Source organism: Patiria miniata, unplaced genomic scaffold (genome assembly GCF_015706575.1).
Source record: "Patiria miniata isolate m_02_andy unplaced genomic scaffold, ASM1570657v1 HiC_scaffold_25, whole genome shotgun sequence".
NCBI classification, from domain to species: Eukaryota; Metazoa; Echinodermata; class Asteroidea; order Valvatida; family Asterinidae; genus Patiria; species Patiria miniata.
In genome coordinates, this window is record NW_024037064.1 from 8,365,670 (window position 1) to 8,385,487 (window position 19,818).

Here is a 19,818-nt window from a genome sequence, read left to right on the forward strand (position 1 = left end):
CTTGAAAAGCAACAAACTGATGTTAGGATGCGGCAGAGAAAGTTAAAAGTCACAAAGCAAATGTCCCGTGATGGAATATCTGAACAGAAGCTTGTCACACGATGCTTTTGCAATTCGGGCCATTCACGATGCAGTGCGCCACCAAGAGTTTGTCACGGAGAGTTCATATTTCCAAGTGCATTGTAGGAGATGGTCGACAAATTCGCAGTGCGGGACATTTGAAATTTAGTTTTTCCGGTCAGTAGTTTCGTTAGCGTATGATTTGAGTATATGTTTGCCCTTTTCTTTATCAATAATGGTGTTTTTTTTGTAAGGTGGCAGAACGCTATGCCCTAATCTATAACAAATTAGCTCAAGTTGTCTACTGACACTCATTCAAATTGGCCATGCTTAGTCGACCATAAACTTGAAAAATGGACTATCCTTGGCAAACTCTTGGTGGCACACTGCATTGTGAATGGCCCAAATTGAAGGGGCCTCCTCCAGTGAACAGTGAATGGTCTTTAGGCAGTTACAAATGTACAAATGAAGTAACATGTGACTGATCACATGGTTTTTAGGTAATTTTTTTTTTAATCTTTAAAACACATCTACCAAAAGTAGCACATGGCTTGTAGATATACCACAGCTCTCAATGGAGAATGTAGTTTCACATCTGCATTTTTTCGTGTCTGACTTATTGGTTGGTACTAAAATGGACACAACTTTCTCATACATGTACATGTATGTGATACTTGTACATTACATGTACCTAAAATCACATGATTGTAGGTACATCTGATGTAATTGTGTTAATCTGTGACATCCACCAACTATATCTACCAAAGTAAGCACAGCTTTGTAGATAAAACACAGGGCTCAATTGAGAATGCAAGCTCAACACTTGTTGACGATAGATTTGTTGGTAATCATGCAGTTCAGGACACCTCCATTTTTCCCACAAATTTCATTCAATTTCCAAAATTGACTTTTGTAAATGACAGTCAATTCCAAAATGACTTTTGCAACCTCAAGCAGTCTTTTTTTCATCAGATTAATATTTTTGGTGGTGATTTTGAAAGTACTTTTGAAGAAATTCATTTTTTTCCGTGTTACCTTGTTTGCACTAAGAGACGTCGCAATCTTGCTCACCACCCCCGGGGGTTGTACAGGTTGTCTTTGTCGCTGTTTTACCCTATAATTTCTCCCGCACATTCAAACCCTACCCTCTTTCCACAAAATTAAGCTTGCTAATACTCAACATGGTATCTTAGCCAGCTAGGTGATTACAAAATACTCAGAATGCACGTTTCCATATAGGAGGGTGAATTAATTTGCACTATTGTCCTTTTCCAGTTTGGTTAAGTATTCTACCGGGTGTTAACCACTCCACGAAAAGGGCCGCCGTTGCAAAACTTGCCTTTGACAATTAAAAAAAAAATAAAGATATTTTATTGAGGTCACACCAAGTTTCGTACATTTTTTTTTAACATTGCCATTAAAAATTTAATCAATTATTGGTGCCATTATTTTGTAATAAAAAAAAACAGAAATAAAACAATTATGAAATTATGTTAACGAGTAGATTTGTGCTGGACCACTTTATTTTATTCACTCTATATTACGTACTAGTATACACAACGGACTGTGTTTCTGAGTTACAGTTAACGTTCTTTTTTTTTATACAATCATATATACTGAACAAGAAAATTTTTAAACGTTTAAAATGTTTGGTTTTGTCTTATCGAACCCAACAAACTCACAGGGATTTCTCACCACACGGTGCAACCTAAAACTTTGATTTGCTGACTTTTTTCTTTTTTTTTGTTATTATTATTATTTTTTTTTTTTATAGTTTCCAAGGGATATATATACAAGAGATAGAATCCACCAGTAACAGGGAAGGTCTCCCGAGATAAAAGGCTGCTGAAAATGTTGGGGATCACTTTTTGTTCCCTGTCACTGTTACATCTGGCTTCTATGACTTTACACAATGTAATTCTGATAAAATGCAGTTGTCCTGCAAGAGTAGCTATGACCAGCAAACTACCTGCTCAACAAATACAAACAAAAACATCAGTGAAGTCATTCTTAAAGATACTTAGCCCATAAAATGACAAAGTACTTATGCTAAGGCAACAAGAAAAAGAACAATGTCACACACTTTGGACCATAACTTTATATATACAAACACTACTCAGAAGAATTTGAAGAAAAACTCTAAGATTATACAGGGCGAGTAAAAAAAAACCCATTTCATATTAATGTGAGCAAATCTGAAAGGAAAGGAATATTTTTGAGAAGGCGCGTGGACGTAGTAATTACAATGAACGTGAAAACACGAAATACGCATTGGAAATAACAACACCAAGTACACGATATAAATCCATTGCAGAATCGAATCAGGATACAGGAAGAAAATTTCCTATCAAGGACTTACTATTGGAAACGAGGTTGAAAAGAACGTAAGCCCTGGGAACGAGGTTGACTCTGCAGCGTCTACAATTCAATTTGACCCAATTTCACCCTTCAAAACAAATGAAACTTTACATTTTTGGGGGCATTGATTACCTTCAATAACAAATTGTGCATACATGTACTGCTAATTGTTTTTAATAAACATCAAAATAGATACATAGTTTAATTACATATTCATAAATACCTAAGACAGTTTACGCATTCCTATTGGTCGAGAGCCCGTCACGAGGCCGGTCTTAAACGTGTCACATGAAATTTGGAGTCCCATGAAATCCGGTGCCTTTTAACGTTTCATTGGTTGAACGCTCACATTCCTTACGTATGCATGTGCAATGTACTACCAGTGAATCAGTATTTCATTGTTCGAAATTCACACTACACCAGCCCAGCTGCGTTTTGCACAACATCGCGCAGTACGCACGATGCGCACGCCAATGTCCTTATAAGGTAACGAGTTGTGGAGGGCATTCATACAACCAGCCCAGCTGCGTTTTGCGTGACATCGCGCAGTACGCGCGACGCGCACGCCAATGTCCTTATAAGGTCACGAGTTTTGGAGGGGCATTCCATATTATAGTCAGAGGGGTGTTTCGTAAAGCATGAAGTCAAATTGTTAAACAAAATGGTTGGCAACGTCTAGTTTTTGACATTTTGATTTTTGGACCGAAAATATTTTTTTTTTGCCGAAAAGGTTTTCACGAATGGGAATAAATATGTGTTCGGTCGGTATTATACACTGTTTAAGACCGGTGGGAGTCTGGATGGGTGACAATTACCCTCGGCTTCGACTCGGGTAATTATCACCCATCCAGACTCCCACCGGTCTTAACCAGAGTGTTATAATACCTCCCAAACACACATTTATTCCCTTATTGATATATACGTTACGCTATACTAATATATCCGTACCAATGAGGATCCCTCTCAAGCCATACGTACCTGGTAGCCCTGTCTCCTGAAGACAAACAGAACATACTGTAAACGTCGAGTTATCAAACGGATTATGTTAACCACACAAAATCCTAAAGAGGAGTTGAGATTGCTGTAGGGGTCCGTGCACCCAAAAATTGTATATAGCGAAGTACCTCACTAATATGCATTTTGAGTTAGCTCTTACAAGTAATCTGGTTCCCTGACGTACGTCCCACAATAGCTATATCATGGGTCAGGTAACCATCGCATTCAAAACTTGAACATGACACAGCTGCAAAGCCCGCCCCTCATCACGGCCTCATACGAGTGAATATTTGAGTTGCGACCCAACGTTAACATTTCACATTTTACAATGGATACGTGGGTAATACGCCTGGCATTTAATTTCTTAAATGAAAGCCATGCATTTATGAAATCAAAATTTTCAAGATTGATGGCAAGCATGACAGGTCTTTTGTTGGTAAATAAAAACTATTTTACACCGGAAATGCCCGAACTATCGCCAACACATATCCAAGTGTCAACGTAAATTTAAGTCCGGACAATTTCGGAAACGGGCGGGATCCTGAATGTTTTGGTCAGGTGCCGTGCAAAGGCGTCAATCGCTTCTCCAAAGTGTGGGGGCATACCGGCGTAGGGTCTGGCTGGGCCGCTTAAGGGGCCCGAACAATTTTTGGATTGTAGACGCTCTGTGGTGCGATATGAAGACATTTTTTGACCACTTAGATCATCTTTTAAACATTATTTTCCAGTTTGGAGTCATTGAACCAACTTTCTGAGCTTTTGTTGGCTACAAGTTTTATTCGGGGACGGAAAAAGTGTGGGGGAGGGGGGCAAACGATGATACCCCCGCAGGAAAAAGTGGGGGACTTGTCCCCCCCCCCCCCTCTCCCACAGATTGACGCCCATGGTGCCGTGTAAGAATAGTCAACATATTTTGGTCTGGGAACCAGACTGCCCTAACAAGCTGCTGAAACCACTGAACACTTACGGGAAGATACAAATACACAAGAACGAGCAGATGAAGAAGAACATGTATTTCAAAGATAATCACAGTTCATTGAGAATACACATGCATGCTACGGTACCCCTGTCTGCGCTCAAGCGAAAACAAATTAAGCTTATGTTCTGGGAGTGGTCGACAAGGTGTCAAAAGGTTTGGATACTTTTTGATCCGGCGACCCCACCTCTACTGTATAGCCACGCCCCCTTTGTCTAGGCTGCCAGAACAGGAAGATAAGCATATGTCACTGTCGCGTTTCTGATCATCACCGGCACCACGGCGGCAGCAGCTGCGGCGGCATGCACGCGCGCGCGCATACGCCCGCGCCAGCTTTTCCCGCCAGAGTTTGCGCACGCTGGCCCTGAGGAGGAAAATGGCGGCGATGAGGGCGCCCTGCAGGGAGTTGGCGAGGACCGAGATGAACCACAAGGCAGGCTCCCGGACCACGTTGGCCACGATGAAAAAAGTCCATGTTACCCCGGTGACCATGCCGATCTGCAATGCGAACAAAATATAACTTGACACGTTTGCAAAATGAATCAGGTTCACCAGATCTGTGACCTCGGGTCCCGGGTCAAAAGGCAATGTTGTTAGGTATAAAATAATTACCGGAGCCAACCTTACCACTGATCGCAAACAAATACGTATGGTGTACATAGTCGTAAACTGTAACCCAACCATTATAAGTGAGTACGCGCGCACAGCTGAAAATGTAACAAAGATATGTGGCTCTTCGTGAAAACGGAAATCTCAGTTGACCTACTTTTACGTATTTCCGTTCAATAGGTTTTGTACATGTTCCAGGGGCCAAAATGTATGTGGCTCTTCGTGAAAACGCAAAATGCATCGAGACTTCTGCCCCTTGCAACATTAATGTAACTTGGAAATTAATGATGTTTTGCTTAAAGAAATATGTCAAAATGGTTAAGTACATCGTTTCTAAGCAAAATATTGGAAAAAAAAATCAAAATCGAAAAAGTGGTTAATTTTTGACACATGTGGCTCTTCGTAAAAACCGTGACGAAATGTAACCCCACCCTGTACGACTTTTGATCCTGTTTATACCGTCAGCCTTTTTGCAGTTATGATGATTATTTAAATCATTAACAACGATTGAGCAAAACAAGTTTGGATATATATGCTTGTACATGTACAAGTGAAACAAAGTCACTGCCACTCCAAGATGGCTGCCATGCAAAAGGTCTATTGGTTTGGCGGTCTTGCAAACTTACCTTGAAGCACATGAGAACGGTGGTCTTGGTCTGCTTCGCCATACGTGCTGCGACAAGCCTCCGATGGTTGGCAATCACGGTGTGGATCGTGAAGGCGAACATCGCCACATTAACAGCGATGGACAAGGCGATAGGAGAGCCGAATACAATCGCAGAGTGAAATGGCACGACGATCCAGCAGCTGCTGCCACCGTACTGGAACCATCCAAGCCGGTCGTTACTGAATTGGGACGCTAAGAAGCAAGACACCACGATGACAGCCGGTAAACCCCAAGCGAAGGCCGACAGCTTGAGGACCTTCCAGCCCTCCGACCCACCCCGTCTCGACGGGCGTGCGGGCCTCACATTGCACTTGAGATTGTAGGCCAAGTCACAGGACCAGACGCTCATCCAGAAGAAGACAGACAGCCAACAGAAATGCAGCAACACGGCTCGCAGGACACAGAACCAAGACTGGGGATCCGTACCAAACATCAGGAATACCTGGGCCATCAACAGCGCCCCCATGAGATTCATAACGATCTTACCTGGCGTGTTGCGCAGACTCGGGAATACACCATACGTCACAAGGCCTAGGATAAGACCAAATACAGAGCAACAAGTGCCAACATAACTGACATAGGCCAAAACGTGAGACCACACTATCTGGCACACTCGCACTGTGCCATCTGGTAGCAGCCAGTACTCGCCAACAAGGAAGGGAACACCAGTCTCAGCGTGGATGAGGGCGCCACCATCCGTTGACTGGAAGAAATCGTCTGGATACAAAATGAGGAGAGAGCAACGACGACTTCCAACAAATGGATTGCATAGCGTGACAGACTGACGTCTGATGACGCTGGCGTCGTTGATGTCAAAGAAGTACTCCGTTTCATGCATGAACTCGTGCTGGTCGTAAACAAATCCACCAATGTTCACACTGAAAACGCCGTCCAACACTAACAGGTCTGAGAAGCTGATATTGCCAAAGCTAAATCCTTCGCAGATTCCCTCCTTATGGGTTTCAGATTGATCTGAAGCTACCAGAATCACCGAGGATGCCTTACTACACAAGAGGGAAGCAAAGCTGCCTGCGTCTGTGACGTTGGACAATTTTAGATCAAGAGCATTTTGAATGCGATCAGCTAAAGCGAAACTCGTGTAGATGTTTAGAATGTGGCGTGGGCTGTCTGAACCTTCATCTACGATGTCTGCACTCGTCCAAAGGTCTGTGCTGGTAGACATCTCGCTGCTGTTCATAGCAATCAAGTTTTCTAGGCAATCCTCGGACAGGTTGGACTGTCCTAATGCCTTTTTCGGCTGTGCGTCCAAACACATGCCTGATGATGATTCAGGAGGTTGCCCATCACGACAAGTCAAATCCTGACAGATGTCTAAGAAGGGATCATAGATCTGCCATCGACTGCAGTTTCTTATTAGTGCTGGTGTGGAATGGGTCCTGCTTGTTGTGCCTTCGTTCGTCACGCTGTGTACCGTGCGACTCGTAAAGTCAAAGAGGAGGGTGAATGAGCGATTGGGGTCAAACCTATCATTAATTCCGGTTCGGGGTTTACAAAACACATCATGGATGCCTAAAGAGCCGCTGCTGCTACAATTCAAGTAATGAACGTTCTTGTAGACGACATCTGCGTATTTGTGGAACAGCAAGGAGGTGTAGTCTTCACAGAGTTGGACTTGGTCAGCTTGGGCGGTCGTGTTGGCTGGGCAACTGTCGACGAAACTGGGGTAGCATCGGTGAGGGTGATACAGCATTGAGGAGGGAGGTTTCATGCGGAACTTTGAACAGGTGGTGTAATCTGGATTGCCGCCGATTTGGACCGGTCGACTCTCCCCTTCAGCTGGCTGACAACGCCAAAGTTCCACAGTCCAGGGACGCAGTTGTTGTTCCTGGATCTCATGGCAGATGGTGCAGTACACGTTCTTGAAGACAATGTCACCAGGACCGTTGACAAACAGCGTTAGGAGTTTCTCCTGCCTCGACAGTGTTGTGCTCTCACATCGACTCTTGGTGACGCCCTGAGGCCAATCCAGAGGGCACCGATCGACCACCACGAAGCGGTTGTAGAAGGAGTCGATATCGATGGGGGAGACGCAGCCGAAGTATTCGGAGTATTCGGAGTGGAGTATCGGTCTGATGCGAGACTCCGAGGATGACTCATTGACGCAGTTGGTCCAGTAGTCTTCACAGCAGTCATCGTAGAGGGCGCACTGTGGGTCACATCGGCACAACTCTCTTCCTGTCGAACCCATATCCAAGCAGCCAACTGAACAACGCGTCCTTGATTCTCCACATAAATGTTGCCCGGCAACTGTAATTTTACGAAAACCATTGGATTTAGTTAAATACAATGAATAAACCGTAACATCAAAGAAGCATGAAGCAGCAGCAGCGGCGACAAATAAAAACGGGTATATAGTGTATCTAGTTGCATACTCCCCAGGGAGCTGAGATGGTATTTGGAATGTTTCATGTGCCCAATGAGCAGGGGTAATAATGATGTAGCGCCTTGAGCACCAGTCCTGGTGGATACGTGCGCTTTATAAATATCCACTACTATTACTATTATTATTAGTTGGCGACACCCTGAAGCCGACCGCGAAGTTTTTTTTCCTAAACAACATCCGCATTACATGGTTTTTGAGCGCCCTATACGACACGAACGCAAGTATATATTGCCATGAGCTTCCAGGATTTGCCAAGCAGTTAGATAGCTCAGATCAGTCAATAGAGTCGTGGTTTTGTACCGCGAGGGATCCGCGCGATGTGGGTTCAAAACACCATTCATAAATACCTCAGACAGTTTAGCCATTCCTATTTGTCGAGAGCCCGTCACGTGGCCGGTCTTAAACGGATGATAAAGACATGGCTAGCTGGTCTTAAACACTTTTCCAGTGTCGCAATAAAATGTAGACCCCTAAAAATCCAGTGCCTCTTACCGTTTCATTGGTTGAACGTTCACAATCCTCACGTAAGCATGCGCAACACTACCAGTGAGTCAGAATTTTATAGTTCTAAATTCAAAACGCAACGCGCCAGGTGCGTTCTGCGCGACATCGCTCAGAACATGCCACGCGAGCGTCAATCTCCATAAAAGGGCTGTTTACATCTTACTCGCCAGCTGAACACTCCATTATTTTGCTAGAGGGATGTTTCCAAAAGCATGAAGTGAACTTGTTGAACAAATCGGTATTTTTTTAACGAATTATGTGATATTTTTTACCAAAAAGGTATTTATGAATGGGAATAAATATGTGCTCAGTCGGTATTTATCACTCTGTTTAAGACCACTTAGAGTCTGGGTGCTGATAATTACCCTCGCCGGAGGCTCGGGTAATTATCAGCACCCAGACTCTAAGTGGTCTTAAACAGAGTGATAAAAACCTCCAGAGCACACATTTATTCCCTTATTTAACCGGGTTTTTTTCTTATCTGAGGCTTTGGAGGATTTTTTAAAGGGAAATGAAGTCCGACTTTCATTACGTGCAAATTCATTTTTTTTCTTCATGGTTTTAGGAGAAGTAAAATCCAAAACGTCCTAGCGTACACCATATGCGGATATCGTTTGGGGAAAAATATTTTTCCCAAACAACATCAGCATTAAAGGTTGTTTAGCGCCCTCCACAATACTTTTATGGTACGTAAGCAGGTGAATTTCCAGCATTTGTCGATAGTTCGGTAGCTCAGTCGGTAGAGTCGTGATTTTGTACCGTGATTGTGTACTGTCACTGGCCGGTTGCTGTGCTACTGCTTCAAATGTGGTTCTCTTTTCTTAATGTGTTGAAAGCATCACAGCGGCTTACAACAACACCAGGGATAGGCCTTCTTCCGTAATCGGCGGAGGACCTTGCTTGCAATAGGTTTATGTGTCTTGGGAAGCTTTAGGTGCATTAAGGTGATATTAGTTTATGCATTACACTTCATCTTGAAGTACATGATGTGCACAATGTATATTGTCAGCATACGCATGTTGCGCTGCCCCAATGAAGGATTGCATCATTTGTACGTTTTGTTAAACCTCACGTGTCTCCAGTGGTGGTTTTTTATTTGTTTATTGTATACCTCAAATACTTGAGGTACAATATTACCCTGTACGTTTTATCTCAAACACATGTAAAGATATTACGATCAGGAACGATATACTGCAATTCATGGGCATCAATGGTTAATCGCGCTCATTGCACTTAAACCTCATGAGGTCCTTTGGTCTTAAAATCACCAACATATTTCTACATCAGATACAGAGTACGGTCTACCTCAAAGCACGTCATAAAACTGCATGTCAAGTGCATGAGGTGTTATAAGTGTACAGTCATCTATCACATGCTGCACTTGGTGTACATGAGGGAACACGTGGTTTAACCTGAGGTGTGTGTATTACCCAACGTTGACACATCATGTGCAGTAGATGAGAGTTTCAGCTGGCTGAAACACACACATACTGCACCTCAAGTGAAAGAGGTTTCCAGTCAGCAATTCACAACACCACAAAACTACATGTCAAGTGCATGAGGTGTTATAAGTGTACTGTCATCTATCACATGCTGCACTTGGTGTACATGAGGGAACACGTAGTTTAACCTGAGGTGTGTGTCTTGCCCAACGTTGACACATTATGTGCAGTAGATGAGAGTTTCAGCTGGCTGAAACACACACATACTGCACCTCAAGTGAAAGAGGTTTCCAGTCAGCAATTCACAACACCACAAAACTGCATGTCAAGTGCATGAGGTTTTATAAATGTACAGTCATCTATCACATGCTGCACTTGGTGTACATGAGGGAACACGTGGTTTAACCTGAGGTGCATGTCATGTGCATGAGGTGTAAGGAAGTTGACAGTTATCTATCACATGCAGCACCTGATGTAGTTGAGGTAGCAGTTGGTTTTACCTCATGTCGTCACCGACACCACGAAGTAACACTCATGTACATACCGGTAAAAATTAGCAATCGGAGAAAACGGCATCTTAAGTTGAACGCCTTCTAGAACAACACTTTGCGTCAAAACTACATGGTATTTTCAGTTGAGTTTCTCGTTGTAGACACTTGATGTATTGATGTTATTAAATTTGCTGGTTTTGACTTGTTTGTGTATTAAAACAACAAGAAATAAGAGGAAAAAATGAGTGCTAGTTCGTAAAACCAAAAAAGCTGCGAAACTGTAAAATTTCGTCTTCACGAAGTAGCACGCTTCAATGTATTACAACACTAGAAGAGTGTTACTTCGTGGAAACGGAGGTCAGCGCGCGCGCTCAAACAACAAGAGTGTTACTTCGTGAAAACGTTTTTGCTCGCATTTGAGCAGAGTGCGCGCCATGCATTGCAAGGGTAAATGGAACTTGAGTGTTACTTCGTGAAAACGAAAATTGTCACTTTTGCGCAAAAGTTGCCATGGATACTTAGCGTAATTATTAAAGTAAAGCTCTTGAAGCTTTGAAACTTCGTGCAATGGTAGGCCTTGATGAATAATGTTTAAAAATCCCAAAAAAATGGAAATCGAAAAAAAAATATGGTTTAACACGGTAGAGTGTTACTTCGTGGTGTCGGTGACGATGTGTGTCAACCTCGTCCCCAGTGCTTACTTTATTTCCAACCGCGTTTCCAATAGTAAACCCTGGATAGGAAACTTTCTTCCTGTATCCTGATTGGATACCGCAATTGGCTAGTAATGGTTTTTATCGTGTACTTGGTGCTATATATTCACAACGTGCAGTACGTGTTTTCGCGATCATTCGTCCACGCCTTCTCGAAAATACTAATTTCCTTTCCAATTTGCTCATATTAATATGAAATATGATACTGCATGTTGTCTCGATAAGATCGTAACAGTTTGATTTCAAAAATCGTGTTTTCGTAACTCACGCCGTGCTCGCGCTGCTACGAATTGACTGTGTTTTTTTACCCCAGACACCGCATACAAAAACAAACGCTAATGTGTAACTCATATCCAGGCACCAGACTGTTCCTCATTTGCATACGTGTGCAAAAATCTTGCACATGCAAATGATCCAATACCAGGGTGAGAGAGCAGGTAGTGGTGGGCGCGTACTGCTCGACACCCTGGGGACGAGGTTGGATGTGTGTGTATTACACAACGTTGGCACATATCACGTGCATCAACTTGGTAGGTTCACGTGTATGACGTAGAGTCACGTTTTGCAGTGCACAAAGGAACTAATTAATTCCGTCCTGATCCCCCAAATAATGAGTCTGTTTCCTGCTAATACCATTTAATGATCTCGTTGTTTCCTTTTTAATTGGATGCAGAGTTTTCGTCGTCAATAGATCTGACAGAATAAATAGCCTTTTACTAACGAGACCCTGAGAATAATGAGGATTGGTGATAATATCCGTCTGCCCCTTTCACTGAAGACGAGACAGGGCTAAAATACAAGACAAGGCAATTAAAACTGGTAAAGATGGTCGGAGAGTGTACAAATTTGTATTCAATTCATCAATGCATTGAGAAATCTGAGCTCTGGCTATACCGTATACGGGATAATCCTATAATACATTGTGTGAGGGACACGAGTCTAGACTGGGACTTGTTGGCTTTTTGTCTCAGAGTGGATCGGACTGAGGTAGTGGCTCAGTAGGACTAGCTGTCGGACTTGAATCGAGTTTATTTATTTATTTATTTGTCTGTTTATACTTATTTATTTTTATTGATATATATTCCATTTCATTATCCAGGGTATGCCCAAACAGTTAAAAAAAAATGTTTCCATTGGGGCCTTGCACACATTACACATTACTGGAAAATATTCAGTAAAATTAAACTCGACTCATGAGAAAAAGTGCTTTGGTGGAACATACGAAAAACATTGTGTACAATGACAAGCAATTCAGAAATATTACAGAAATATTACAGAAAGACTTCATTTCAAAGAACTGTTTAAACTTGAGAAAATGTTCAAATTGTTGTTTTTAACGGTTCCGCGTCTGTTGTCTGCTTTGACTCTTTAAGATACCTCTATATAGGCTGTAGAGTATCGCAAGAAACCACGATTCGATAATCACTGTATACTCAGTAGTGCGTGCGTGGACGTGATCTGATACACCGTGCCCTCTGGAGACATGCACACAATAGGGAACAAAATATTGTATACGTCTCCACGGGGCAATTTCTATAGATGAATACGTCTCCACTAGGTTATCCCGAAATAGATACACTGTTATTTCGGTTGTGTAAAAATCAGACGGTTGTGTACTATATGAACCTAGCAACCCGTTGTTTACACTTGTGTAAATATTTACACTTGTGTAAAATATTACACAACTTGTGTAAAATATTACACAACTTGTGTAAAATGTTACACAACTTGTTCAATTTTGTTTTACACAACTGGTTGCTAAGTTCATATAGTACACAACCGAAATAGCAGTGTATATGAACTTTATTACACGAGAACAAAGAAATGTCTCCACAACGATACAAATTCAAGTGTGTGTGTTCTGACAACTATGGAAGCAAGCACGATCGAGTACACCATATAAGCTTTGGGCCGGTTTCGGAATGTCTCGCGTGCAAAATAGACGAGCATGCGCATCGATCGAAACAAAGCCGGTCTTCCGAAGAAAAAAAATCAGTAAGATTGCATTTATATGACCATGGCAGGGCATTTTGTTAATTTTTCGGGAACAGATTAACAGGCCGAGCGACCGACCAACCGACCGACCACCAAGCTTCAGTGACAGGTAGCTTAAAAACAAACTTTCGCGACTGGACTCAGACTTGGCGCGGACTTAACAATTTTGACTCGGACTCGGACAATCGATGGACTTGGACTTGGTTCGGACGCGAACCTTCGTGGACTCGGCTCGGTCTCAGTGGGCTCGGACTGGTTCGGACGCGAACCTTCGTGGGCTGGGCTCGGACTCGGTGGGCTCGGACTGGTTCGGACGCGAACCTTCGTGGGCTGGGCTCGGTCTCAGTGGGCTCGGACTGGTTCGGACGCGAACCTTCGTGGGCTGGGCTCGGACTCGGTGGGCTCGGACTGGTTCGGACGCGAACCTTTGTGGATTCGGCTCGGTCTCGGTGGACTCGGACTGGTTCGGACGCGAACCTTCGTGGGCTGGGCTCGGACTCGGTGGGCTCGGACTGGTTCAGACGCGAACCTTTGTGGACTCGGCTCGACTCGGTGGACTCGACCGTATCCATGCAATAGCTCTGCACGGCTCACAAGTGACAGTGAGCCAGTGAGTTCTTGAGTTGGGCACAAAATGGACTCGTGGCTGGCCCTCTGGGAAGAGCCACAACTAAAACCTTGGGACGAGTAGCAGAATAAAATGTCATTAGTTAAGTGCAACAGGTACTATTATGTTGAATTTATATGCAAACCTTAATTGCCCGTAAAACAAAACAGTTTAAAAGGCTCAAACAGCTTTTTTGTTTCGTTCAAAAATAGGTTTTGCTGGGTCCAGGGGGTCCGCCTTGCGTCTCCTTGTGACTGACTGACTCACTATAACTGACACATGAGTAAGCCGGGCAGTGCTGTTGTATGGGATTACCCCATTACCCAAATGGATGGGCTAAATCCGGCCCATTGTTTGGAAACGATTTCCAGTGAATTGCCACCAAATGAGTGGAATTTTCATTACTGGACCAAGCCCAGTCTAAAGTGGCTTTCTTAGCTGTAGGTTTCTTTCCAGCACTTAACTGGCGCATCACTCACCACTCAAATTCTGATGGGAGGCAGGCTGGCTCTAAACAACAGACGCATATACATTGGGGATAGCCTGAGTGCTTATCCAGAACATATTTATGGTCATCAACTGATTCAATAGTCATTATCTTAGTAGGGGGCTCATGAATACGAACCCGGGATTCACGGGTTCGCGAAAGCCACATTAGACTGGGCTTGGTCCAGTAATGAAACTAGCACACACACGGAATCTGCAATGTCTTCAGAAATAATGATAGCATCATTTTAATAAAGTTCTATTGTTGCCAAATGTGCGTGGGTGTGGGTGTATGGGTTGTTGGCTGAGCGCATGGGAGCATTTGTATTTTGTTTGCTTGTTTTCTTTGATTTTTTTTTATTACTTAAATATTAAATTCCTTTGTGTGGGGTGGGCGTGGTTATCTTGAAAAGGGTGGGGAGGAAATGTTTCTTGGTCATTGAAGGTTTTACTTAGAAGGCTCATGTCTTTAAAGGATACCCCCATCCACCCCACCCCATCCCCACCCCTAACCAACCACCCACACCGAGTACCCCCTTCAACAACAACAACAACAACAACAACACCCCCCCCCCCCCCCCACCACCACCACCACCACCACCATTCCAGTTAGGGTTACGTTTCACAAAGGTTGCCCTCCGTTAGGGTTACGATTCGTTAGGGTTGCCTCCCGTTAGGGTTACGATCCGGTAGGGTTGCCTCCCGTTAGGGTTACGATCCGTTAGGGGTGCTCTCCATTAGGTTTATACCCTCCGTTAGGGTTGAAGTCGGCCTGAGCTAGGGTTATATTACTGTAGCCAGTCAAGTCTGAATATCATGTATACATGTACATCAATAATGCACTTTGGATGAGGCTATGCCCTATCCAGGCCTTATTCTGTTCACAATCCAGAAAACTGTCTCCCAAAGCTAGTTATTGTCTCTCTATCGACTTCTACGACGAACGTAAACAAAAAAAAAACTGTATTCAAGTCCCCCGCCCGCATGAGTACTGGAGGCCGCCATTTTGAAATATATAGGGTCCACTGTACTAATTCAAGCCCCATTGAAAACAGTGTAAAATCAACAAAGTTCAGGGCCAAGTAACATGCAAGCCAACATCACTGGGGTTTATGAAACAAAAATTTAATTATTGTCTTGTCTTTCATCTTTTCAATTCTTTTCAATTTTACGTACCGTAGCCAATTACATTTTGAAATATTCACACCCAAATAAAATCACCTGCCGAAAAGTGATAGTTCCCGAGCCTGCATGTAGCCATTTTAAGAGTGGCACCCTTCCACTTTCACAGGCAAATAGGACCCATTTTTTCGTCCGTGATTTTATCAAGCCTGCCCTCAGATGGAAGCCCCAAAACCAGGGAGTTGATCCTTGGGTATATTTAAACAATTCCACCGTTTTAAAGCCAAACGGTCTCCGTTTTCAAAAGAAATTGTGGGGGCACTTTTTATGCTAATCAGCTGGCGTAGAAATTCTCGCTTGAATTAGGTCTGTGCACCCTATAAACAGATTGATTTTTATTACCTGGCACAAAATGAATACATTACTGGACCAAGCCCAGTCTAAAGTGGCTTTCTTAGCTGTTGGTAGCTTTCCAGCACTTAACTGGCGCATCACTCATCACTCAAATTCTGATGGGAGGCAGGCTGGCTCTAAACAACAGACGCATATACATTGGGGATAGCCTGAGTGCTTATCAAGAACATATTTATGGTCATCAACTGATTCAATAGTCATTATCTTAGTAGGGGGCTCATGAATACGAACCCGGGATTCACGGGTTCGCGAAAGCCACATTAGACTGGGCTTGGTCCAGTAATATGTTTGGTCTGGGACCAGATGTATACTAGACCAGCCTAGTCTCGTTTGTTGCATTATTATTTTTACCAGATTTAGTAGAAGCCCGAGAGAAATTTTCGACAGCAGATCCTTCGAATGTCCACGTACTGTCTGTGAAATTGGTTTTGAGAAATATTGATATAGACTCATGCTATCAGACTAATTTGTGTCAGACTAATTTGTGTATGTTTGAATGCAATCCTTGAAAATGAACCTTTGTGTCCCATTTAACCAGGGATGTGAAATCTAAGCTGATTTCAGCTTTTTTTTGTTTTGGATTTCAGCTTTTTTCCCTCACTTGCTGGGTACAGAGGTATAGGAGATTTCCAAAGTTCACCTTTTCCGGCTGTTTTCAGCTATTTTTCAGCTATTTTTAGCAGTGGTCACTCACACCCCTGTTTAACTTTGTTTTTGGTGCCTTTTTGGTTGTTATGCTAATGAAAATTTCCATATTCATGAGCAAAACTGTAATATCTTACCGGGCAGAAACCTCAATGCTACAGCTATTTCAGCACAAAAAGCTGCTAGAATTTTGGATATTTTGATCTCGTAAATTTTCTTTTCTTTGGCGATTCGTTGTTGACAGTATGAGGCAACAAGCGACCTTTTTTCACACATGTTTTCAATGACCAACTTTGGGGTTCACAATTTGAAAATGAAAAGAAACAAACAATAAATGTATGGATAATAAGAAGAAAAAAATCGCAAAATTGTTCGTATCAGCCGCCTTTTCCTTCTACTGAAGATGTCACGATGAAGTATACCGAAATTGAGCAAAATTGTGTGATAAAATAAGTAGTGTGGCATCATTTTATGAAGACGAAGTTGTTTTTAGAAAAAAACTGTTCGGCGCAGACGAGACGAAATCGAATTCTCCTTGAATAAAACGGTTCTCATGATCTGAATTTGATTCAACTAAAATTGAAATTGTATGATAAAAAAACCCGAAATTAAACATTGGAAGTGGACGATTTTTTTTTCACGCTCCGTCATAGGCATGCAGAGCCTAGTTCTGGCAACTTTACACAATAAAAATAGCCGGTTCAGCGATCTGAACCCGACACGGGAATCGCTGAACCGACTATATCTATTGTGTAAAGTTGCCAGATCGAGGTTGTGCATGCCTATGGCGGAAGCGCGAGAAGAGCGAATTGAATCATGAGAATCGGTGGATTTGAATAATAAACGTTTTAAAATAGCCGGGAAAAACCTAGGCCTATATTGTAATGATTCAAGATTTACAAAGAAAGTAAATACCTGTTTTTGTTTTTTAAAACGTAACATGTATCTTGGTATAGCAAACGAGTTATAATGAAAAAATATATAGTTGACCATGATTTATGAACTGATCAGAAAACGAAATACATGTATAAGACTTTATGAAGACATTGATGTTTATTTTCGATTCATGGATATTTTCCTGAAACGAACAAAAAAGTATTGAAACGTGTCGAATTGTATCAGCGAAAAAAATATGCAACTATTCTACCAGAGAGCGTGAGCACTACCTGAAAACGACGAAAAGCATAGAACAGATTTTTTAAGAGTAAAAGTTGCTACATGAGAATAAATGCTCCAGGTGAATTTATTATTTTAAAAAAGACCACTGTACCCTATATAATGAATAAAGGGAATAATTTATAATACGCTTGAAATTATAGGTAAATCCAAATTAACTTGTAACCGTTTGATTTAGCAAGGACTTGGCAAACACACGATGTGAACTGGCCATCTCTCAGTCGAGACAAAGTTCAGAGTTAACCCTTTCCTTGCCATGGCGACTTTTGTCCATACGAAGTACCGCCCTGCTGATTCCCATGGGCGACTTTAGTCGACCAGGAAACCACACACAGAACACGGATATATTTACTGCTTTTCAGAAAGGCGGCATGTTGATATGTTTGGTCGCCCATACATCAACCATATACCAGCTGAGAGTTTTCGGATCATTCTAATGGTGTAAATTATTCATCATTATTCATAGTGTTACCATTACCAAAAACAAAAATGAGAAAAGTGCTTCAGAAGTATCCACGCACAATTTGAGGTATGGAGTGCCATTTTAACAGCTCTGATTCTTTCCCAGGTCGCCCATACATCAACCATATACCAGCTGAGAGTTTTCGGATCATTCTTATGGTGTAAATTATTCATCATTATTCATAGTGTTACCATTACACACACAAAATTAGAAAAGTGCTTCAGAAGTATCCACGCACAATTTGAGGTATGGAGTGCCATTTTAGCAGCTCTGATTCTTTCCCAGGCCCCCTTATTTTGTTTTTTAAAGTATGGTCACCTCAATCGTCAAAAAACATTTCCGATTCGTGCTCCAAAATAAGCCTCACAGTGTCCACTAGTTCCACCGTTTGCAATTTAACTTTAAGGCATTCCCCTTAACAAGCTTTGGCTTTTTTTGTTTATGCCTCCAACTATTGGGTGTTTTTTTTCTTCATGTAATTATTACAATGTTTGTATGATTTGGAAATAAATGTTGCATTGAATTGAATTGAATTGAAGTCATCGTTTATAGGGGATTATGACCAAGCAGGGTTTCAGACTTGTGATCAGACGATCAGCGTTTCAAATGAGTGTCTATAAGAAAGATATTTGGCCCTACAGGCCTCTCTCCCTCTATGAGTATATGGATGACAGTTCTAGCCTGGAGAATCTGCAATAGACGGATGACCATAGAAACATCGAAATAGAAAAAGGAGACGGGATCGCGGGAAATTAACTCCTGGCCTGATGAGCCACTCTCTAAATTCCAAAGAGTGACAATTCACTCCATTCGAGTGAAGATTCACTCCCACAGTCGGAAACTAGGGACTAGACGTTTTAGAGTGAAATTTCTTCAATCGTAAAGATCGAGTTTTCACTCGAGCTTCGACTGAAGAGGTTCATTTTTCAGACTTTTTCAATCGAAAATGAGAGTGATTTTCACTCTAAAACGTTTAGTCCCTTATTTCACTCTTTGGAATTTAGAGAGCATGATTGCTTTGAATAGACTGTAACTCGACTATTATTAAACTTATAGACATACCATTTTGAAGACCGCAAGCTGAGTACATCATTACGAGAAGAAGTCGCTTCAATAGGAAGCATCTGGACCCGCGGCGAGAAGCCATCATTAATTATTGACGGGCTAAGTCGGTGAGTTTCTAGATGCCAACCTCTCTGCTCTCCCTGAACGAGTCGGGCGGAATCGTCTACCTGGGCTTGAGCCAACGCCTTTATAATTCCATTGATGTGGTGTGACGTCATTGTTGACGCAATTGTACCACGTGGCGGTTGGTTTGTTACCATGCAATTTGTTTTAATTCGGAACTAATGTTCTATTTTAAATCTGTTTATCTCTATACATCGTCTGTTTTAATCTAGGGTATTAAATTTTGTGTGGTTTTAATTCCTTGGGTTATTTTATGGCAATGTGTTCATTATGTCTTTTATTGTGGTTTTGTTTTTTGTAATTTTTGTTGTTATGCTTTTATGTAATCCAGGGCCCCCAGGGAGAACAGTTCATTGACAACTGATGGGGCTACCCTGGTAAAGTAAGACGAAATAAATAAATAAATAAATAAAAAATGAACTCGTGCAGTATCTCATTAATATAAATGTTTGCTGGTCCCAGAGGGAAAAGCTATTATATGTTCTCGATCTTAGTGATGACT

General features: G+C 42.2%; 1 protein-coding gene across 1 annotated transcript; it reads right to left on the reverse strand.

Moving 5' to 3' along the window:
* Positions 1-3,308: 3,308 nt before the first annotated feature.
* LOC119733420 lies at positions 3,309-19,553 on the reverse strand. Its single transcript, XM_038206996.1, has 3 exons — positions 19,191-19,553; positions 5,626-7,934; positions 3,309-4,888 (listed from the first exon to the last, which is right to left on the reverse strand). Exons 1-3 carry the CDS (start codon positions 19,276-19,278, stop codon positions 4,580-4,582), a joined length of 2,706 nt encoding a protein of 901 aa, XP_038062924.1. The 5' UTR covers positions 19,279-19,553; the 3' UTR covers positions 3,309-4,579.
* Positions 19,554-19,818: the final 265 nt, after the last annotated feature.